At 42.1% G+C, this 23,828-nt stretch overlaps 2 protein-coding genes across 5 annotated transcripts in view; one reads left to right on the top strand and one right to left on the bottom strand.

Moving 5' to 3' along the window:
* The first annotated feature begins 649 nt into the window (after positions 1-649).
* On the top strand, positions 650-8,227 carry zgc:92027 (EFh_PEF_grancalcin domain-containing protein). The gene is made up of 8 exons (XM_021571239.2): positions 650-820; positions 4,452-4,634; positions 5,320-5,389; positions 5,584-5,627; positions 6,292-6,439; positions 6,828-6,941; positions 7,253-7,311; positions 7,561-8,227. The coding sequence occupies exons 1-8, from the start codon at positions 797-799 to the stop codon at positions 7,585-7,587; spliced, it is 669 nt and encodes a 222-aa protein (XP_021426914.1). The 5' UTR covers positions 650-796; the 3' UTR covers positions 7,588-8,227.
* The window catches only part of LOC110495798 (potassium voltage-gated channel subfamily H member 7), a 69,575-nt gene continuing 53,754 nt past the window's right edge, over positions 8,008-23,828 (bottom strand). For 3 of the 4 annotated variants that reach the window (XM_036952248.1, XM_036952249.1, XM_036952250.1), the window contains 6 exons: positions 19,518-19,723; positions 19,282-19,381; positions 18,006-18,296; positions 15,365-15,524; positions 12,583-12,781; positions 8,008-11,704 (listed from right to left, as the gene is read on the bottom strand). In XM_036952248.1, the coding sequence (XP_036808143.1) occupies positions 11,423-11,704; positions 12,583-12,781; positions 15,365-15,524; positions 18,006-18,296; positions 19,282-19,381; positions 19,518-19,723 (1,238 nt within the window). In that variant the 3' untranslated portion in view covers positions 8,008-11,422. Of the gene's footprint in view, positions 11,705-12,563; positions 12,782-15,364; positions 15,525-18,005; positions 18,297-19,281; positions 19,382-19,517; positions 19,724-23,828 lie in introns of all 4 variants that reach the window. The other variant, XM_036952251.1, reaches the window with a different exon arrangement.

The raw sequence follows: 23,828 nt of genomic DNA, 5'->3' as shown, positions 1-23,828 counted from the left end.
ACTGTGGACCCAGTGTCCACCAGGGCAGAGCAGGGCACCCCCTCCACAGTGACATGACCAAAGTTCCCAAAACAGGTTCTGCCTACTACAACAGGCCCCATCCGCTTGCCCTTGTCTGCTAATGGGGGAAGTGGAGCCTTGCTTCCCTGTCTGTGCCGGTGAGCTCATCCTGAAGATGATGGTGGTTGGGAAATAAAGCCAGGGGTCCACACTAGAACATTCCTCTTTGGATTACTTATATTCTATTCTATTCTATTCTATTCTATTTGAATGGCCAGCAGGCCTATCTTCTCGTCAGCGAAGTACCAAGAATGCTTCTGAAGCTAATTGAATGCTGTGAGCTTCCTCATTGGCTATCTTCACTATCAGTCGATTAGCCAATTCGAACTTCCGCCTTCTCGCAACACTTTCTTGGAAATGATGGTTTCCACTAGATAGCACAGCCACAAAGTATGAGTTGACTATATCGTAAAAATGTAAAAAAAATACAAATTCAATTTTTGGTCTTAATTTAAGGTTAGGGTTATGCATAATGTTAGCAATGTGTTTAAGATTAGGGTTAAGATAACGTTTAGGTTTAAAAGCACATTTTAAGAAGATAAATTGTCGAAATGGGCGGGGTTTACGACATTGTGGCTGGAGTAACTAGTGACGACCGGAAATTATGTACACATGCCGTTGTCGCAGTGTATTTCAAGTAACAGGTTCGGTTTTGCATTGCGTTTGCTGACTTTTTTTTACATCGAAACAGATCAGTGCATCGAATCGTTTTGTGGCAATTCTTTATAGTATACATATGGCTTATCCAGGATATGGTGGGGTGAGTAAACGCTTCGTGTTTTCTTTTGACTGGGATTTTACAGTAGTCTACATAAATCAGGAGTTTGGCCTATTTCATTTCCGATAAGGGGAGTGCTCAGATAAGACTCCTAAAATGTATCTTTGTTATGTAAGCACACTCGTTTCAAAGTATCGACATTGAAAGGTTTCGCATCTTTCTAGGCAAGTAACTGTTAGGCTATATCTTGGTTATGAAAAAAGTTGATATTGCCCTCAGTTCTAGCTACTTAGTTTAGTCACTAGTTCCAGTTTTCATATAAATTGTTATTGTCCCCTTCGATGAATTCGGAGGGGATTGTGGATCTGTACGTTCTTTCGTACATTGGTCACACACGATATCTCAGACAGCATTAGGCCGATTTTGATTCAACTTGGTTGAATGAATCGTTTTGTCATTGTGATCCGGAATGTACAAAATTACACAGATTGGCCCAAGGTGGGAGCTAAAGGAATTAACTGAAATGTGTGTGTCACTCGCGATATCTCAATTGGCCCAAGGGTGGCACTGGCTCATTCCTGGGGGACGACATGTTTACTGTTGCCTTGTTTATTTCGGAGTAATGTTAACAATTGAATTTGACCAGCTGGTATTTTGGCAGTCTTTTAAAAGCACTTAATGCTGTAGTTTAAAATCACCCTATGTAAATACACTAGGGAGGTGGCTATTTAGGCTACTGTAACTAGCTAGCCTATCTGTAGTTAGTAGCCTAGTCGTGGCTACATACACTGTTTCAACCCCTCTAGTATGGCCCACAGCTCAACCTCTCCCATTTGGGGAAATGGAGTGCTTGTTATTCTTCTGTCATGGTCACTGCATTACCCTAGGATATGTCCACACTTAGCTCTCCAGAACCCAAGTGGGGGTAAGCTTACACCCAGACCTTGAATTCTCAATTGAACTTATGGGCCTCAGCTGGATCAATAAACTACAATCCCCAATGCTCTGTTTTTAACAGTTAGAAACATGAATAATCCTTGCTTGCCATACGGTTTTGGAAACCTTTGGAACTTAACTTTCACATGGGGTGAAAGAATCTTTCAAATCCAAAATATATCCTTAATGTACGCAGTTTGGCAAAGTTTTACCTGGCAGCATACCACCCTGCATTACACTGCTTTCTTGCTTCTGAAGCTAAGCAGGGTTGGTCCTTGTCAGTTCCTGGATGGGAGACCAGATGCTGCTGGAAGTGGTATTGGAGGGCCAGTAGGAGGCACTCTTCCTCTGGTTTAAAAAATATCCCAATGCCCCAGGGCAGTGATTGGGGACACTGCCCTGTGTAGGGTGCCATCTTTCGGATGGGATGTTAAACGGGTGTCCTGACTCTTTGAGGTCATTAAAGATCCCATGGCACTTATCGTAAGAGTAGGGGTGTTAACCCCGGTGTCCTGGCTAAATTCCCAATCTGGCCCTCAAACCATCACGGTCACCTAATAATCCCCAGTTTACAATTGGCTCATTCATCCCCCTCCTCTCCCCTGTAACTATTCCCCAGGTTGTTGCTGTAAATGAGCATGTGTTCTCAGTCAACTTACCTGGTAAAATAACGAATGAATGAAAATATATATTGCATTTAGATAGAACATTTGGGCAGCGTCGGAGCATCTTGTCATTTTCCTCACAAAATTAAAGGGGATGTCCAGTGGCTCAATGTAATGCAATGGAATGGGAGTCATAGACTAGTCCACACCCTGCTAATATTGTCAGTGAAAATATCCTCGCTACATCTACAAATAGGTCCACAACCTGCTAATTTTGCTTATATTGACAGTGAAAATATTTAGAAATGGGGAAACTGGAAAGAATGCACATGACTCAATAATAAACAATCACCTGACTACATCATATACGTATGACTACTCTCTGAGGAAGACGTCATGTGATGTCCAAATGTCAGTAATGGTATACCTGTTTGCTTCCCATCAAGGCATCAAGCCTTAGTGTAAGAACATCTACAGTGCCTTCAGAAGGTATTCATGCCCCTTGACTTATTCCTTATGTTGGTGTTGCAGCCTGAAATTCAAAATGGATTAAATTATACTTTTTTCAGCCATCTACACACAATAACGACTAAGTAAAAAACCTGTCTATCGACTTATTAGCACATTTACTGAAAATGAAATACAAAACTATCTCATTTGCGTAAGTATTCGCACCCGAGTCAATACTTTGTAGAAGCACATTTGGCAGCGACTACAGCTGTGAGACTTTTGGGGTAATTCTCTAAGAGCTTTGCACATCTGGCTTGAACAATATTTGCCCCTTTATTCTTAAAAAAAAATATTCAAGCTCTGTCAAGTTGATTGTTGATCATCGCTAGACAGCCATTTTTAAGTCTTGCCATAGATTTTCAAGGCAATTTTATGTCTAAACTGTAAGTAGGCCACTCAGGAATATTCAATGTCATCTTGGTAAGAAACTTCAGTGTAGATTTGGCCTTGTGTTTTAGGTTATTGTCCTGCTGAAAGGTGAATTTGCCTCCCGGTGTCTGTTTTGAAAGCAGATTGATCTAGGTTTTCCTCTAAGATTTACCTGTACTTATAGCTGTTTATTTTTATCCTAAAAAACACCCTTGTCAATGACAAGCATACCCATAACCTGATGCAGCCACCACCATGCTTGAAAATATGAAGAGTGGTACTCGGTGTTGTGTTGGATTTGCCCTATAACACATTGTATTCAGGACAAAAGTGAATTGCTTTGCCAATTTTTTTTTTACAGTATTACTTTAGTGCCTTGTTGCAAACAGGATGCATGTTTTAGAATATTTTTATTCTGTATAGTCTTCCTTCCTTTATCTCTGTCATTTAGGTTAATATTGTGGAGTAACTACAATGTTGTTAATCCATCCTCAACCATTAAACTCTGTAACTGCTTTAAAATCACCATTGTCCTCATGGTGAAATCTCTGATCAGTTTCCTTCCTCTCTGGCAATTGAGTTAGGACAGCCACCTGTATATTTGTAGTGACTGAGTGTATTGATACACCATCGAAAGCCTAATTAATTACTTCACCATGCTCAAAGGTATATTCAGCATCTGCTTTGTTTCTTTTTTTCACATCTACCGATCGGTGCCCTTTGTGAGTCATTGATAAACCTCCCTGGTCTTTGTTGTTGAATATGTGCTTGAAATTCATTACTCGATTTGAGGGACCTTACAAGTATGTGTGGGGTGCAGATATGGGGTAGTTAACCACTATTATTGAACACGGAATGAGTCCATGCAACTTATTATGTGATTTTTTTTTTAAGCACGTTTTTACTTCTGAACTTATTTAGGCTTGCCATAACACAGGTGTTGAATACCTATTGACTCAAGACATTTCAGCTTTACATTTTTTATTTCAACATTTTCTACAAACAAAATTCCACTCATTATGGGGTATTGTGTGTTGTCAGTGACACAAAATCTCAATTTAATCGATGTTAAATTCAGACATGTAACACAATATTTCCTTTGGGAAATAGTCAAGTGGTGTGAGTACTTTCTGAAGGCACTGTATATAGCTGCTTGTTTTATGAGTGCGCCAATCTGTTTCATGTTGAATTAGTGATTTTGGGAAGTTTTCCTTAAGCCCATTTACTTGACAGTACTCTCCTTTTCTTGTCAGTATGGAGGACCAATGCAAGGCATGCAACCCCAGGGTATGCCCATGCAGGGTGGACCCATGGGAGGCCCACCCCAGGCAGGCTACCCCCAGAATGGTGGAGGCTACCCTGGTACCTTTGCTGCTCCTCCTCAGCAGCCTGTTAATGACCCCATGTGGGGGTACTTTACTACCATAGCAGGACAGGTGAGTGATCAATGCTTTCATTTAAATTGATCATGGGTACAGTAAATATTCCTCTTTGGATAGAATGCAATATTACTGGCTTCCTGAGTGGTGTAGTGGTCTAAGGCACTGCATCGCAGTGCTTGAGGTGTCACTACAGACCCAGGCAGTGTCACAACCGGCTGTGACTGGGTGTCCCATAGGGCGGTGCACAATTCGGCCCTGCGTCGTCCGGGTTAGGCCGGGGGGGGCTTTACTTGGCTCATCGCGCTCTAGCGACTCCTTTTGGCGGGCCGGGCAACTGCAGGCTGACTTCGGTCGTCAGTTGAAAGGTGTTTCCTCCGACACATTGGTGCAGCTGGCGTCCGGGTTAAGCGGACGAGTGTTAAGAAGCGCGGTTTGGCGGGTCATGGTTTGGAGGACGCATGACTCAACCTTTGCCTCTCCTGAGCCCGTTGGGGAGTTGCAGCGACGAGACAAGATCGCAATTGGATATCATGAAATTGTGGAGAAAAAGTGGGTTAAAATACAACAACAAAAAATTATGCAACATTACTGGTACATGCATGATGTTGGTGATGTGTCATGGTTACACCACAAATTGATCTCAAGACATTCAAGTCTCTTTTTATTTTAATATTAAATTCACTGCATAGTAATACGTTGTTGTTGGAGAGTAATCTTACAGGGATATTCCTCTGTGCAGGATGGGGAGATTGATGCAGAGGAGCTTCAGAGGTGTCTTACACAGACTGGTATCAGTGGCACCTATACTCGTAAGTTCACACCCAGTCCCACGATCCAAGGTTCACTTTGTGGTCATAAATGATCCAATTATATTATGTGTGTTTTATGATTTGAGTATCCCGCATTAAAATAGTCTTTGCAAAGATTTGTCACTGGTTTTCTGATTGTTATTGTCATTGTCACAATTTTTCATTGTGTGATCGTTGTTTCTCTTCTCCAACAGCCTTCAGTTTGGAGACATGTAGAATCATGATCGCAATGCTGGATGTATCCTTTCTATGTCAATGAATCTCTTGGACTGGGCCTCTGTCCAGTGTCATTGAAGTTTGTTTGGTATTGCACTTTGCTATGTTGACTTGCTGGTGAAAAATGAACAGAAGTCCTAAATGTTAATTAGTTAATAAACCTTCTGTCAGTGCTGAGTTCATCCTTCTATTTGAACAGTTGTAGAGGTGGGAAAGCTTTGAGCAGTAGGTGGCCGGCTGCAGTTTATTTGACTCTTTTAGAAGGCCTAGTTTACTGGGTCCCATTTAGTATTGTATTTGCCAATAAATTTGCAAGACTGAACTTCGCTCATGCTCCATTTGTATCATGCCTGTAGCTCCATTTTCAGAGGTAGAGGAATATTCTAGTCCTGTTTCTCTCTGAATATGTAATAGACTTTACAACAAGGATGTACAACAGTCAGCATTTGCAGTTTGGGATTTTCTATAAAATGTATTTCCTTCATATTAAACCCATGATACATGTGTAAGTGGGCCATATTGAGACAGAGGATTACTTATGGAATTGATTCAGTCGCAGAAAGGTCTGGTTCTCCCACAACATTTACCACAACTCATCACATCCTGTGTGAGACCAGTTCACATGGCCGTTTTTAGTTTCTCTTTACCTAATGAACAGAGTTAACCCTTAACTAACCACCTACCAGAGAGACATGACCGGAAAGCTGGGCTTCAATGAGTTCAAGGAGCTGTTTGCTGCCTTGAGTGGCTGGAAGCAGAACTTCATGATGTTTGACCAGGATCGGAGTGGCACGGTGGAACCCCATGAGATGACCCAGTCCATCTCCGCTATGGGTGAGTCAGTGCTCGGCCAGGCTAATGATATGGGATAGTCCATTTTGATAGGATGATGACATTTGATAGTCCATTCTGCCATCCAAAGAGGGGCAGCATTCCAGAGCCTGGTTCAGAGGCAGCATCCGAAAGGGGCTGGGAGGCTTGACTTCTTTAAATAATTTAAACCATTGATGATAGACTCCTACAGTAATCATAATTTTGATGTAGCTGCAGATAATTTCAAGGTATTGGTCTGAGAGACCCTTCTTGATACAAAGTAGATGGACAATTAAGCAAAGGCTGGTGTTTATGATCATTGTCAACTAAATGCAGTGGTCACTGGATGAATCCTAATACTATGTTGGCTTATGAATAATTTGATGCATATTGTGATCTCTTACTACAGGCTACAGGATCAGCCCGCAAGCTCTGAACGCTGTCATCAAACGCTACAGCAAGGCTGGCCGGATCTACTTTGACGACTATGTGGCATGTGCTGTGAAGCTTCGCGCCCTCACAGGTAAGATGCTCACTTGGAGGCTGCACGTGACGATGTTTAACCTTTTATTCAATAGCATTTCAAATTTCCTCACAATCCAGAGCTATGGGTTTCGTTATAAAATAACATAAATTATGTCATTCACTTCACTAACATTTTACTCATTCAAATCGTTATCTTTTGCGGTGTAATCCGTCTTGTTTTGTCCTGGTCTCTTTTGTGCATGTACATTCGTAGGCTCATTAGCACAGTGTCTCGCTGGGTATTGTAGTCCTATGAATGGCATTCAAATTTCACCTCTACACTGCCATCTTTACTATGTGTCTCCACAGAGAGCTTCAGGAGGAGAGATCAGATGCAGCAGGGGGCTGTCAACTTCCAATACGATGACGTAAGTGTGAAATTCAGGGCCGTGTTCTGTAGGCACACAATGGAAGAAAGTACCTCTTCATTTCAGTGTTATCTGAACATGCATTTTTTTTCCGGTTTCATTTTAAAACATTGTCTTGATGAACACAACCCAGTTTTCCTCTCTCTCATTCCCCAGTCTGTAATGGGATTCCCAATAGCCTGTCCTGACATGCAAGTTATAGTAATTACATCAAAATGAGCTAATTTTCTCTTGATTTTCCTCCTGCAGTTTATCCTGTGTACAATGGCCATCTGAGTGGCCCGGCCCATCCCGTGCTGGAGTCAGAGGGGCACTTCAACCGGCAGTCTGGGGCTCGCTGACCACTTCCCCTAAATAATGGGAAGGCACCAATCAATATTAGCCAATAATTCTTAGGTTGATTCCCATCACCAACTTAAAATGGGGAAGGAGGTTACAACAGAAACTGCTTGTTTGCCATAATGTCTGCCTTGTACACAATACAGGAATGTGCAGATTTGCCAGATAACATATGGCGTGTTTCTAAATGCTTGTTGTAAATTCTGTTGCTAAAGGACAGTGGTAGGTTTAAACAAAGAAAGGGAAGGCTAAGCTGTTACTGATCTTTACCATGGTGACTTTTGTGCCATTACAATCTCGGATCGTCTGTTTCCAGATTCATCCCCACCACTGTATATGTTCTGTTTTTGTAACCACTATATATATATATATATATATATAGGTGTGAATGACTTTTACATTAAACACTCCATACATTTTGAAGTATAGATGTATCATATTTTTATTACAAATATACAGTTATACCGGCGCTGCATTTTTATTTTGAAGGATAACTATATGCGTCTCTTGATTTGAATGAAATGTGGCCTAACATAATACACAAATTAAACATCCACAAATGTATGAATAACCTGCACTGTGTTGTAAACATGCACTGTTATTCCTTTGCAGAGAAAAGCATGCATTAACTACCACCAACAATTACAATAACAATTTATTTTTTTGTGATAACCTGCATTTTCATAGTTCAGGGTGAAATATTTATCAGACATGTAGTTAAATGCATTGTGACCATTGGGGCATTCATCAGTGATATTGGTGTTATTCACAACACAATAAACTCAGTTTGTAGTCAGTATGCATTCTGTTTATTAATTTATACAATTACACAAATGGTTTTCATCAATATGTACACAATATATTACATTTCTTTAAATACAGCAGATTCAAGGACAAACATTCATATCAGCTGTTAAGTGTTGCATTGTAAAAAATACAGTGGCAAACATTTAAAAAAAATGCATAAAAACAATTGTGAACAGCACTAGATTTAAAAAGTGAAATTTCTCTAGTAAAAGCACACTTTTTTGTTTAATTTCTGTGCAAAAGTGGGACCTCTATGAAAAGTTCAGTGGGGCACTCTTCAGGTATTGGACACGTCATGTTTCAGATACTTTGTATAGCATCTGTGCTCTGGAAAGTTCATACTAGAAGCACCTTAGCTTGTTTTGCCAGGGTTATGTGTGGTGGGTTTTAAAACTTGAGATCGAGTAGTCGTGGCCACTCAACTGGCATTACATGGAGCGAAGGACCTGTGCCCTCCGAAAAGGCTTATAGCTGTGTATGGGCACAACTCATAGGATAGGGCCGGTACGATCTGAAATTAATGGTAGACTCAGCAATATGTCATATTGCTGGGTCTGCCTTTAATTCAAACCCAACTAAGTACTGCTACAAAACATGCATAGCTATAGTGTTACCCATGAATATGACTTCTCTAGATTCCATTTGCCCTGACTACAAAGTTATTAGTATATCTGTTAATTGCTACATAAGGAAGCTAGATATGTGTTTTTCATAATGTATCTCACTCCTTGGGCTGATACATAATTGAACCAAAACACATTTTAAAAAATTATGGAAAATTAATTGTTCTCTTTTAGAGAAAATGGGTGTATTTATTACCATTGTTTATAATTTTATAAGACCAACTTTCCCCTTCATGATAAATCACAAACATGTTTTGAAATCTGTTCAAACAAATTGCCAGCTGATGTTGATCCATGCAATACCACACATCTGACTATGTTTGTGTAAAATAAGTCATAAAACTAAAATGACTTAATTTGCGACATGCGGAATCCGTCCATATTCAATACATTTACATTGCTGACTGTTGAATGCATATTATTCAGCTGAATAAATGTGTTTAGGACATCTGTGAAGGCTAATGTAGGTTAGAAAAAGCTACGGCTAACGAGTGCTAAGCTGCTAGCTCGGCCTGAATCTCTACGTTGTCGGTTTCTGACACCGTCTCAGCATTGATTTTGTCACTTGGTTAGAAACAGTAATAAAATCTGCATTCTTGGAATATAAATGGAAGCCCCTAAACATGCACGGAAAGAAGAGTTGAAGCTTATAAAGATTGTGGGGTACAGTACTTATGAAAGGTATTAATTAAAGTTAGACTCAGCGGGTTGACGTCCTGCTTATAGACAACAACAACAGAATCAAATCTGTCAAACTGCTACTATTGGCTCTTCCTTTGCATGATTGGCAATAGACAATAGTGGCAGATTACAATGTTGTAGTTGATTTCTGAAACGAGGATGTTTGTATGATGATATACTGCTATGTCAACTGTACCTTTACATAATTGGTTACATGTAACTACTCAATAACTAGCAAGGACAATGAAATAGAATTTGGCCTGATTCCTCTTTTAACAATTCAAAAAAGATACATCTGAGCAATTCAGCTTTAGAGAGTTGCTGTTCATTGTAGTTTTCTACAGCTGAACATGTAATGTTGCGTTACAACTCCTTTTATACAATGATATGTATTTCGTTAAGTGCAGGCCCTTTCAAGAGAGAAGTGATCCGGCACATCGATTACATATATGAAAGATAATCGTTAGTCCACCCTGTTCATGCCTCTGTGTGTGTGTAGTTACAGTAATAAATAGTTTTTAATACAATACCAAAAAACATACTTTTGTATAGCTCATAAATATACATACACTTCCCATGAAATTATTTTTTGACAATATTTTCAATAGTAAAACATATTCAGTGATTCAGGGAGGAAAGTAGCTATATTAAATGGATAAGTATTCCTTTTGTAATTCCTTTTGTTTTAGTTCATGCCGTGCAAGATTTAAAGACCAATTTTGACTTTCGGGCATGTACCCGTGCTAATTTCTAGTCATTAATCAAATATGTATATTATTCATGTGTGTAAATGAATGTTTTCATGTTATCGTTATTGCTTTCATGGCCCCATGAAAGAGACTTGTGGTGCAAAGTGATCACAAATCATCTCTCTCAGGAATACTTTAGCAGTGTAAGGGATACTTTGTAGAAGAGCTTTCCCAACCATTTAAATCATATTAATTTGCATATCTGTGTATTGATAATCCAATAGAAGATGCATTTTACATAGTGGTTCTTTGTCTCTTATGATCCGATTACTTTTTGAAAGACAAGTGGACGGTAGGTACTTAGGCACAATATATGATGAAATATTTGTGTGTATAATGTCGCACGTGGAGATTGTTAATTAGCCAACTACATTACCTGGTGTCTCATAAGGTCATTAATGCGACGAGTTTAAAACGGCACACTTATTTTCAGATTGAAAATGCCTTTGAAAGAGAGTTTCAAGTGGCTTTGTCCCCATTGATTTGGGAATAATTATATAACGGATACTCATCACTCTGAAAGCATGCCGACCTCACACCATGACTGTGCAGTGCATGAGATGTTGTGTTGTGTTTCGAACATGCAACAGAAAACGCTTCCAAAACATGCACTTTTCTCTCTTGGAAGAACAAGCATGTTAGGTGCCTTTGTGTTGCTGGCAGTATGACATCTGAAATATGTGCATGGTAGATAATTACAGATATTAGTAATATACAGTATAAATACCTATGTATAAATGTACTTTATGATACATCTAAATCAGAGATCGGCAGAAAATATTGGAAAAGGAATGGAAGGAAGTCGACAGTATTCCTTGCATATACAGTCTCCTTCTAAGACCCTGAGTCAAACTTTGAGAGAAGCCCTAGTTTTCAGTAGTGAGAAAGAGGGGCGCAGGTAGGCGAAAGGGCCTACTTTCCCAGAAGCCCAGGGTCGGATACTGGCCTGTGGAGTCCTGGCGTTTCGGAATTTTCAGGTGATGCGTCGGGGAGCGAGGCTTGTCTGGCGGAGGGGAAGAGGGCTCTAGGTTGTTGTTGTTTCTCCGGAGAGTCAATTTTGGTTTGTATGTGTCTGGGCTCTGTGTCCTTCTCTAGCAGTCCTGCCCCGAGGTCCTCTTCCGGGGCCATTTCCGTGGGAACCTGGCCTGACATGGATTCTTTGGATTTGTTCAGGGGCTTCTCCATGTCAGGATTCTGTGAAGCAGTAAGCACAACCTGGTCTCAGAGCAAAATGTATTATATATATATTTTTTTTAAAACTGTGCCACTTCATTAAGTATGATATGTTACTTTACGTTACATTACATTGACCGACCAATGTAATATTTGTCGTATAATATAATAAGAATTGTATGACGTATAGTGTGCTACGTCTTGATCGCATTTAACCCGTTTGGTATGATATATTATGTTTGACTGCTTTAGTATGATATGCTATGTTAGGTTAGGGGTTAAGGTTAGGAGTTAGGTTATAGGGTTAGGGGAAGGGTTAGCGAACATGCTAATTAGTGACAAAGTCGCTAAAAAGTAGTAAGTAGTTGCAAAGTTGCTAAAATACTAAAGTTGTCTGTGATGAGATTTTAATACACAAGACGTTTCTTTGTGCCCAGCAATCCACCCCGACCAATCACCCTCCTTTCGTTTTTGTCAGCTACTGTCCCCGAACCAAACGTAACATATCATACTAATTTTAGTGTCCCGGATTTACGTTTACTATGTTATGTCTAGTCAATGTAATGTAACTTAACATAAAGTAACATATCACACTAAATGGAGTGGCACGGATTTTAGTAAAATATAATACGTTTTGCTCTGAGACCAGGCTGGTCAGCAAACTGAGAACAAACAACTTCAGGCAGGGATATTGACTTCTGTAGTGTCCAAAACTCACACAGGGAGGATGTAACCATCCGTCAGTATACAGAACAGACAGTGATAATGCACCTATAGACCAGTATATAGACAGGGGAGTGTAATGTGCCTAGCCAGTATATACAGAGCCATTATGTATAACACAGTACTCTGATGGCTAGTGTAGACCGTATTTGTTCACCTGGGCTGGTTCAGTATACCTGGGCCAGTGGTGAAGCAGGGTTGAGGCTGTGTTGAGGCTCTGTGATCCTGATGACAGAAACAGGCTGCACCCTGATGGCAGGCCTCTGGTACTTTGGGCTGGAGGTGACGATGCTGTAGGCCGGGGGAACCACGGTGGTCTGCCTCTGCAGCAGCTGGAGGATGGCCTTGATGTCTGACGTCATCTGGGACTCCAGCCTGGATGGTGGGTGGGGAGAGCCAGGGAGACAGCATCAGGGGTGGGTCCTAGCTTGCGATCCACATGCGTCATTCACATTTTTTTTTTAAATAAATCCGCCACTGACGTCAATGCAGTATTTATGTAAAAGTCTGAGCACCTTAAAATAGGTCCTCAATGTATTAACCATGTATTAGCGTTAGCTACTGTAGGTTTTGTTTTATGCACGTGTCTGGGGTTGTATTGGGAGAGCGCAGTCAGTAATACTCAATGCAAACACTAGAGGGAGCCCCAACCCAAACAATTCACAGAAGACACTAAGGCGACTCTGTCCTGTAGCACATCTTTATCTGTTTCAGACCTTTCCACCCCAAACAAAATGTCATCCCAATTTCTTTTCATGTGTGCTTCTCTATTTTGTGAATGATAATTTCTTGATTTTTCTCCAGTTTTGCATACAACACCTTCAATGTATGGAAAAGCCCATATTGAATAATATCACTTTAATTGATTTATTTCCAATGACAAACACACAGACCTGTGTACTGTATCTAGACACGACACTCCCATACTGCCTTCAGAGCACTGCGGACAGAGAACAAAGCCAGTGTTTGTCACAGTTGCTGTTGAGCTGTAAGGCAATCTGAGCCGATCAACACCCCCGGCAGGCGTGCTCCAGCTAGATGAGGCAGGGTAGTGTGGCCGCCATGTCTGTTAAGTGGCCAGGCGTCTGCCCATTACCTCCCTAAAGCAGGAGAAATGAGAGCGACTACGCCTGCAAAGAGCCTGAGGTGGCCAGTCTGTAAATGCCACTTCCAGTGGAAGAAGGGATATGGAGAGGGAAGAGACAGTAGAGAGAGAGAAAAGTGAAAGAGAGCATAGGCTATATATAGACGGAACACACACACACACACACACATATATATATATATATATATATTTATATATGAGCGAGAGAGAGAGAGAAGAGAAGAGAAGAGAGAAATAAATAAAAAGAGAAAGTCGGACTGACTCAGAGGCCTCCTCCCACTTTTTGGCTGATGTGACCCCTCCCTCTGTCTGCTGTTGCCCCTCACCATCTCCCAACCCTCCCATCCAAACTTTGCCGTGGCGTCTGCTGTCTGTGTTGCGATTGCGTCTCACGGGCGTCAGCTAAAAATAGGCGATGCTGTCTGCTGTCTGTAGCAGCTGGATCCCTTCCACGCAGAACGTATGCAGAAGTCGACTCTCTGTGTTATATAGTGAGCCTTACTTTACAAGTAATGATTCAGTGGACTGTGGATGCGTACGGTAAAACCAGTTGTATTCTGATGGATGTTGTACTGGAAAAACCTTGCTTGTGTATCTAGTCTATAGTGCAGTGGGATGTAGTGATAGTTGGGCTGGGGTTATTTGAAGATGGTGTAGTCCAGTGGTCACCAACTGGTCGGTCGCCACATTTCTGTAAAAAACAACAACAATAAAGCCTTGTGTTCCAATTTTTTTATTGGTCTCTGGCTGTTGGTGGTAGGTGTAGCCAATTCAGCTGCCCTGCGCGCTGGGAAGGCAAACTGTTGCCATTTCATGTTTCTGAAGATATAAAGTCTGCCTTCCCGGTGGGCTTGGAGAGGTAATCAAGTGCACTATGCCTCCGCTGGCCAATCAGATTGCTCAGATGACTGAGTCTGCAGTAATTTAGCAGACATAAAAGAAAGCTACGAGAAAAATGATACAGTGAGATTTCAAAACGTTGAAAACCATGACTAGAGAGAGACTGTCAACGAATATAGCAAAGAGCTGCTGTTTTTCTGAGTGAGTTCATGTTTAAGTTCTTACTCAGCACTGTCAACACTTTGTATTCAATACTTTTATAAGCCATAAAATGCGCGTTCTTCCTATTTCCACTCAGCGCTACAACAAGCAGTGCAGCAGTAATGAATGCGTAGGAAAGTGTATCTATAGGCTTGCGTTGTTATTATTAGCGGCTTGGGTCTTTTTTAATGTCGAGGAATGTTTTACTTTCTCTGTTCATATGAGTAACAACATTAATTTGTGCATGAGACAGTAATAATGTGGTGCGACTCGAGTTTCGCCATCAGCTGGAAGACTGTGTCCCTTTTTGGTCAGTGTCAGTGGAGGAAGGGGAGAGACTGACCATCAGATGCAGGCACCATCAGCCCAGTAAAATAAAAAGCTAATTATTTAAATGTATGCTCACTCAGCTGTGCCTCACAAGTAATACAACAATGGATCTATTACCGGTGTGATCATATAGCCTACCTAAAATTTGGAAAGATTATTAAAAAAATATGTCCCGAACAACAATGCATTGGCAGGTAAATTCAAGCAAAGCCAGTATGTGGTGATAATGTATTGGGCCTATAGCTTACTGCACAGCCTCATTGCTACAGTACTGTTTTAATTGGTTATTGTTGCATAAGCTTACATTTTTAAAAGTTGTGTTAATAAAAAAATCAGAGCGGTAGATCTCAGCATGCATTTTGACTCCGAAAAGGTTGGTGACCACTGGTGTAGACTGTTTACCACCAGAACGGCTTGGTTAAAGTTGTGCTTTTTCTTATGGCCAATTACTATCAGAATTTCCACCCGCGCCTTCCACTCACCTGTTTAGGTGCTCTTGCAGCAGGTCCAGACGTTGCTCCACCTCTCCGTAGGTGATGTCCGGCTCACTGTCCTCCTCTACTACCCCACTTCGGGAGTCCTGGGCCGACTCCTCCAGGACCTCTCTGGGCCGCACGCACCCCCACTCCTCCCCACGCAGGTCTAGACACACACACACACACATGCAAAAACACATGTATGTACCATTATCAACCTATGAAACAACTAAATCAAAGCACCAATCATTTCCCACAGAGCATTGAATCCTTTTTAGTTAGGTATGATTCACAGGCCTTTGACCAACAATATTGTCTGATAACCGTAGTGTTTTGAGAAGGCACAGAGCACTATCCACTAACACTGACTAGATAGCGGTCCCTCGTCCACACCAGTCCTGTCAAAGGCTACCATTTTATTGATCAATGGCCACATTTGGCCCCACTATATAACCAGCAGTTATAGCATCAGTCAGTCTCTCACTCACATTGTTCCCTGAATGTTAGAAACTGTAATAGCAGCACTCTGTCCAGAATCACTTCTCCCTCAGGCACAAAAAAGTTGGTCTAGTCTTTTACTGCTACTGAGTGGGTGTTGATAGGAATAGAACACACCTGACAGATGCCTGCCACAGTGTTATATCACTATAATGCCAACAATGTTCTTCAGTCCTAGTACTGTGGACCCACAGGGGTGTACTGTTTTGTTCTAGCCCAGCACTAGCAAGCCTGATATAGAAATAAATACCGCAATCATCCAGCCCTTGATTCTTAAATCAGGTGTGTTAGTGCAGGGCTAGAAGTAAAACCTGCACCTTTGTTGGTTCAAATTCCAGTCCTCGGGTACCCCAAAAGGTTGCACATGTTTATTGTAGCCCAGCAGTAAAACAACCAATTCAACTAACCAACGGCTAGATATTTAGATGTGTTACTGCTGGCCTAGAACAAATATGTACTCTAACCTTAACCCAGTGCAAGGCTAGAGAAACACTGGGTTGCCACTAGAAACCTCAGCCACAATGTCAACATTGGCTATGTCGTAACAATTAATGAAATCAAAAATGTGCTTTTTGGTCTTAATTTAAGGTTAGGGTTAGGCATTTGGTTGAGCAGTGTGGTTAGGGTTAAGGTTAGGTTTAAAATCAGACTTTAAGTAGAGAAATTGTAGAAATAGGCCGGGGGTTTGTGAATTGGTGGCTGTGGTAACTAGTGACGACCGAAGCACTGCACTAGACTCAGTGATTGAGTCTTGGAAGATGGCTTTTACAGTAATGAAAGACGTCAAGAAGAGAAGCCACCATTTATATTGCCTCCATGCTGGGGTGATTACAGGAATCAATATCCAGCGCCTGCCACCTACTCAAACCAGGAATCATCGTCATCCGCTTAAGAACTGAATTACAGCATATTACTCTCAAATCACCACATGCCGACAGGAATGTTCATTGTGGAGCTCAATACTCTGGAGACGCGAATAGAAACGTGTCATTTAATTTAGCCTATTGTTACAGTGGCTACGGGCATATTGAGGCAGTTTTAATATTTTTTTACCACATCATTCATGTTAACATGTTAGAAAAGTAGTTGAGGATTTTACAATGAAAGTAGTTATGTTAGGGATAATTATTTGTGAAAGTCGTGTTTGGGGGAGTAGAGAGAAAGAGGCTGAGTGTGTGTGTGTGTGTGCGTGCGTGCGTGCGTGTATCTGTGTGTGTGTCGTAGGTGTGTGGGGCTGATAAACAAAGCATAAACAAACAAGCTAAGCTCATGATCTCTTTCACAAGCTGGTCACCGTAGGTCATGCCATCTCTAATGCCAACCAGTCATCAACAAGATAATGAGCTGGCATCTGCTGGCAAATTGGCAAGGGATAAAACAGAGGATTTTCCAACAAACCTGTAAGAGTGCCAGGTCTGAAATTAACCTATGGCCTGTAAGAAGCCAGCCTCACCAGTCCTTCTGTCTTCTTCTTACTCACTGACCATGTAGGGCCTGAGGTTTTCCTGACCATGTTTCCTAACCAGGGAAAACTCCTGGCCCCAGGCACTTTATTCTATTTTCATAGCTCGTTTACCTCCTGTTTTGCTTGGTTTTAGATGATGCCTTAACACTGTGCGAGAACAGCACAACAATAGATATTGTGTCAGTCGAGGCACTCTGCTTTAATATTATCATTGGTGCATTTTCTACCACTGAATAACAGCATATACACAGTAAATTAAAACATCTAACAGAGTTTGTTCGAAACCCTGCATTTCCAGACCAATGACCCTGGTTGGTTGTCGGATATAAATAATCCTCTTATAATGGTAGTTGCCGTGGCGATGAGCCCTAATCCTTTTTTGGGGATTTTTAATGTGTGTGACATCCTGCTCCAGTGGCCCAGGGTAATTTCCTTTTTTCCAAATTAATTACAGTAGTTACTCAATATTCTGTGGAAAATGGCTTGAAAGGACATGTCTTGTCGTGTGACCATTGGTTGTTTTGTACCCTCTGGCTTCCGTGCTGTGCTACCCATACATTGTTATTTTGATATTTGAATGCTTATGGAGCTCATTTGAATTGGTGGGTCAGCTTTTGGTCTAGCCAAAATGACCTAGCCATTAAAAGCATTGTTGTAGGGATCTTTAGAGGCTTCTAACTGTACCTTTATAAGACTGGCTCCTCTCCACATTGTCTCCTCCCCCCGACGCGTCCGGAACAACGTCCCCCAGCCCAAATCCCAAGGTGTGGTCCCTCACCAAGGGGTAACCCTGCCCCCCCGAGCACAGAGGCCTCTGCTCCTCCCCCTCCCCTCCCTCCTCCTCTTCTTCCTCTTCCCTCTCATCTGAGTCTCTCCTGTCCTCCACCACGGTGGCTACAGCCTGGGAGGAGGGGTAGAGCTGCCTCTCCCGCTCACCACCATCGCAGAACACCGACGTCTCTTTGATCTGGGTCCCTGTGGGGAAGGAGGAGGGCAATCAGGGTGGATGTGTCTGTGCGTGCGTGTGGGTATGCATGCGTGTGTGGGGGCATCCATGCGTGTCTGTGTGTGTGCATGCATGAGCGTGTGTTGGAAGAACACTGGGTTCTTTGTTACAGACAGCTCCTCTGGGAGGCAGCAGCTCGGCAGATCAAACAATAGGAAGGTGTCTTGCTCTAAACGGTCCCCACCAGATCTGCTGCTGCCTCAGAGCCTTGCTGCCGTTAAGATACTTTATACATTTCATTGTGTGCTTGCAACTTTGCCTTTACAGAAGCAGAGGGAAGGTGAGCGGAGAGGGAAACTGTCAGTAAATGTGAAGGAAAATAGTAAGTACAGGAGAGATAACATCCAAAGGCATGCTTTGAAGGATATGATATGGCTTAAAATGTATAACATCAATTGCCATACTTTTAATGTGGTATAATCTGTCTGAATTAGACATTTGAACAATTTACAGTACAGGTCAGCATGACATGGTGGGAGCGGGGTTTATTTTAGGAGATGGAACTGTATTCTGAAAAACTGTAACCATAGTAACCAATTTAATTAGTTTGAATGGATACCAAACTGTTGAGTGGTGTGTTGCAACAATGCCTCACATCTTACAGAGGTCTTAGAAGCCAAATTAAAACTATTCCCTGTGTAGGAATACAGTCTTCTCAAACTTGGAGACACTTCCATGAAGGCAGGTATCCTAGCGGTAAATGTTTGGCCAGTAACTGAAAGGTCGCTGGTTCGAATCCCAGAGCCAACAAGGTGTTTTTTCCTTTTCTTCTCAATGTGCCCTTGAGCAATGCACTTACCCTTAACCCTATTTAACCCTAATTGCTCCTGTAAGTCACTCTGGATAAGAGTGTCTCCTAAACAACTAACATGCATGATATTGTATAAAACAGGCTGGCTCAGTTGACATGAACTGTTTTGAAAAAGAGTAGCCGTAAAAACCACCTCAACTCACCTGCGGAAGATTTCCTCTTGTTAGTGAGCCTTCTTCTGCATTTGATGTCATCCCCATCAGAATCACTGGGGTAGAGGTAGACTGACTCTGCATTCTGAGGCTGCAAACAAGAAAATACACCCCTTACAATTGTATCTGTACTGCCTACCGATCGCATGGTCCATCCAGCCGTCCATCCACCCACTCATTCATCCATCTTTCCAGATGTGTCTGTCTGTCCGGCCGTCTGTATTTACCTTGCCGCTCTCGTCTCGGAGGTTAAAGGTCAGCTCCAGATTGCTGAGGAAGTAGTCGGCGAACTCGGGGTACATGTCAAGCACCTCCAGGATCTCCTCCCTGTGGATGGTGTGCAGGTCACAGTAGCTGAGCGCCCGCACATCTGCGTTGGCCTTCCCCGGCTTGGCGTACAGGTGGATCATCTCCCCAAAGATGTCATTCTTTCCTGGAAGAGAGAGAGAATGAGGAGCGAGGGGGGGGGGGGGGGGGGGGGGGGGGGAGAGAGAGGGGAGAATGTGGGAGGAAGAAAGGAGGGAGGTAGAGAGATAGGGGGAGTGGGTAGAGAGATAAAGTGGGAGAGGGAGATGGAAGGTAGAGAGAGAAGGAAAGATAAAGGTTTGATAAACATGGTGAAATATAACATGCACAGAATGACACTATGCAATGACACACATATGCCTTGACCCACAAACAGCTAAATCACCTCCTGTATTTCCCATAATGCAGCTCAGCTGTCTTTAGAGGTCATCTAACAGCGCATTTAGAAAGCATTGAGACCACTTAACTTTTTTCACATTTTGTTATGTTATTCTAAAATATATATATTTTAAATAACATTAATCTACACACAATACTCCATAATGGCAAAGCAAAAACAGGTTTTAAGAAATTTTTAGCAAATGTATTAAAAATAAAAAACAGATACCTTATTCACATAAATATTCAGAGGCTATTAGACTTGAAATTGAGCTCAGTTGCACCCTGTTTCCATTGATCATCCTTGAGATATTTCTACATCTTGATTGGAGTCCACCTGTGGTAAATTCAATTGATTGGACATGATTTGGAAAGGCACACACCTGTCTATATTAGGTCCCACAGTTGACAGTGCATGTCAGAGCAAAAACAAAACAATGAGGTTGAAGGAATTGTCCGTAGAGCTCCATGACAGGATTGTGTCCAGGCACAGATCTGGGGAAGGGTACCAAAACATTTCTGCAGCATTGAAGTTGCCCAAGAACACAGTGGCCTCCATCATTCTTAAATGGAAGAAGTTTGGAACCACCAAGACTCTTCCTAGAGCTCGCTGCCCGGCCGAACTAAGTAATCGGGGGTGAAGGGCCTTGGTCAAGGCGGTGATCAAGAACCCGATGGTCACTCTGACAGAGCTCCAGAGTTCCCCTGTGGAGATGGAAGAGCCTTCCACAAGGACAACCATCTCTGCAGAACTCCACCAATATGGGCTTTATGGTAGAGTGGCCAGATGGAAGCCACTCGTCAGTAAAAAGCACATGACAGCCCACTTTGCCAAAAGGCACCTAAAGGACTCTGACAATGTGAAACAAGATTCTTGGGCCTGATGAAACCAAGATTGAACTGTTTGGCCTGAATGCCAAGTGTCACGTCTGGAGGAAACCAGGCACCGCTCATCACCTGGCCAATACCATCCCTACGTGGAAGCATGGTGGTGGCAATATCATATTTTGGGGATATTTTTCAGTGGCAGGGACTGGGAGACTAGTCAGGATCGAGGGAAATATTAATGGAGCAAAGTACAGAGATCCTTGAGGAATACCTGGTCCAGAGCGCTCAGCACCTCAGACTGGGGCGTAGGTTCACCTTCCAACAGGACAAAAAACCTAAGCACACAGCCAAGACAATGCAGGAGTGGCTTCGGGACAAGGCTTTGAATGTCCTTGAGTTACCCGGACTTGCACCCGATCAAACATTTCTGGAAAGACACAAAAATAGCTGTGCAGTAATGCTCCCCATCCAACCTGACAGAGCTTGAGAGGATCTGCAGAGAAGAATGGGAGAAACTCCCCAAATACAGGTGTGCAAGCTTGTAGCGACATACACAAGATGACTCGAGGCTGTAATCGCTGCCAAAGGTGCTTCAACAAAGTACTGAGTAAAGGGCCTGAATACTTATGTATATGTGATGTTTTGTAACTTGTGCGCTGGGAGTGGGGAGCAAGTTCAGGGAGTGAATCATTTAATCGATAAATGAAACATAATACAAAACAAGAAGCACAAACAATGCACAGAAACAAGGAAATATAACGCCTGGGGAAGGAACCAAAGGGAGTGACATAAATAGGGCAGGTAATCAAGGAGGTGATGGAGTTCAGGTGATTGTCATTAGGCGCTGATGCGCGTGACAGGTGTGCGCAATAGTAAGGAACCTGGTGGCCTAGAGGCCGAACACGGGACATGTTTCAGTTTTTTATTTTAAATACATTAGCAAACATGTCATTATGGGGTATTTGTTGATTGATGATGTAAAAAACTATATAATCCATTTTAGACCAAGGTTGTAATGTAACAAAATGCAGAAATAGTGAAGGCGTCTGAATAATTTCCAAATGCACTGTTAAGGATATACCTGTCCTTCTGCCACTTCCTTATATGACAACATGGAGGTAGAGTGAATGTCTATAGGGCTGACTAAATGACAACAGGGAGGTAGTGTAAATGTCTATAGGGCTGACTATATGACAAAATGGAGGTAGTGTAAATGTTTATAGGGCTGACTATATGACAACATGGAGGTAGTGTGAATGTTTATAGGGCTGTGACTATATGACAACAGGGAGGTAGTGTGAATGTTTATAGGGCTGACTATATGATAACAGGGAGGTAGTGTGAATGTTTATAGGGCTGACTATATGATAACATGGAGGTAGTGTGAATGTTTATAGGGCTGACTATATGACAACATGGAGGTAGTGTGAATGTCTATAGGGCTGACTATATGACAACATGGAGGTAGTGTGACTGTCTATAGGGCTGACTATATGACAACATGGAGGTAGTGTGAATGTCTATAGGGCTGACTATATGACAACATGGAGGTAGTGTGAATGTCTATAGGGCTGACTATATGACAACATGGAGGTAGTGTGAATGTCTATAGGGCTGTGACTATATGACAACATGGAGGTAGTGTGAATGTCTATAGGTCTGACTATATGACAACATGGAGGTAGTGTGAATGTCTATAGGGCTGTGACTATATGACAACATGGAGGTAGTGTGAATGTCTATAGGGCTGACTAAATGACAACATGGAGGTAGTGTGAATGTCTATAGGGCTGACTAAATGACAACATGGAGGTAGTGTGACTGTTTATAGGGCTGACTATATGACAACATGGAGGTAGTGTGACTGTTTATAGGGCTGTGACTATATGACAACATGGAGGTAGTGTGAATGTCTATAGGGCTGACTAAATGACAACATGGAGGTAGTGTGACTGTTTATAGGGCTGACTAAATGACAACATGGAGGTAGTGTGACTGTTTATAGGGCTGTGACTATATGACAACATGGAGGTAGTGTGAATGTCTATAGGGCTGACTATATGACAACATGGAGGTAGTGTGAATGTCTATAGGGCTGTGACTATATGACAACATGGAGGTAGTGTGAATGTCTATAGGGCTGTGACTATATGTCAAAATGGAGGTAGTGTGAATGTCTATAGGGCTGACTATATGACAACAGGGAGGTAGTGTGACTGTTTATAGGGCTGACTATATGACAACAGGGAGGTAGTGTGACTGTTTATAGGGCTGACTATATGACAACAGGGAGGTAGTGTGACTGTTTATAGGGCTGACTATATGACAACATGGAGGTAGTGTGAATGTCTATAGGGCTGTGACTATATGACAACATGGAGGTAGTGTTAATGTATATAGGGCTGTGACTATATGACAACATGGAGGTAGTGTGAATGTCTATAGGGCTGACTGTATGACAACATGGAGGTAGTGTGAATGTCTATAGGGCTGTGACTATATGACAACATGGAGGTAGTGTGAATGTTTATATGGCTGACCTGGAATGACCAAGAGGCTCAGTTATATCATTATTTTACACCTGACTTCCCTATGCGCAGACCTGTCAGTTTACGGTGTTGGTATGGCAGTGATATCCTGTCCTGTCACCTCCAGAGATACCAACGTGTGTGCGTGTACCTGGCTCTTGGCCTAGATCTCTATTGTCACATGATGTCAATACGGCTTTGTCCAAACCTGGGCAGGACAAGCACCTAGTCTTTCCTCTTACCTTGATGCAACATTTTATTTTACAGATACAATTCCTTGTTTATTGCTCTCTCTCTCTCTCTGTTGATTGCACACTAATTGCAATTACTAATCCACAATAGAATTAGTACAGAAATACGTGACTGCGATAAATAGAGCAATAATTGTGTGTGTAACTTTACCGTTGGTGAACGTGCTGAGTCTTTATTAACCCATCTCTTTCAACACACCTGTGGTTTTCCCCTGCTCAGACGTTGGATGCGTCAACCAATGGTTGC

The sequence above is a fragment of the Oncorhynchus mykiss genome, chromosome 18 (genome assembly GCF_013265735.2).
Source record: "Oncorhynchus mykiss isolate Arlee chromosome 18, USDA_OmykA_1.1, whole genome shotgun sequence".
NCBI lineage: Eukaryota > Metazoa > Chordata > Actinopteri > Salmoniformes > Salmonidae > Oncorhynchus > Oncorhynchus mykiss.
This window is presented reverse-complemented; position numbering and strand designations above follow the sequence as displayed.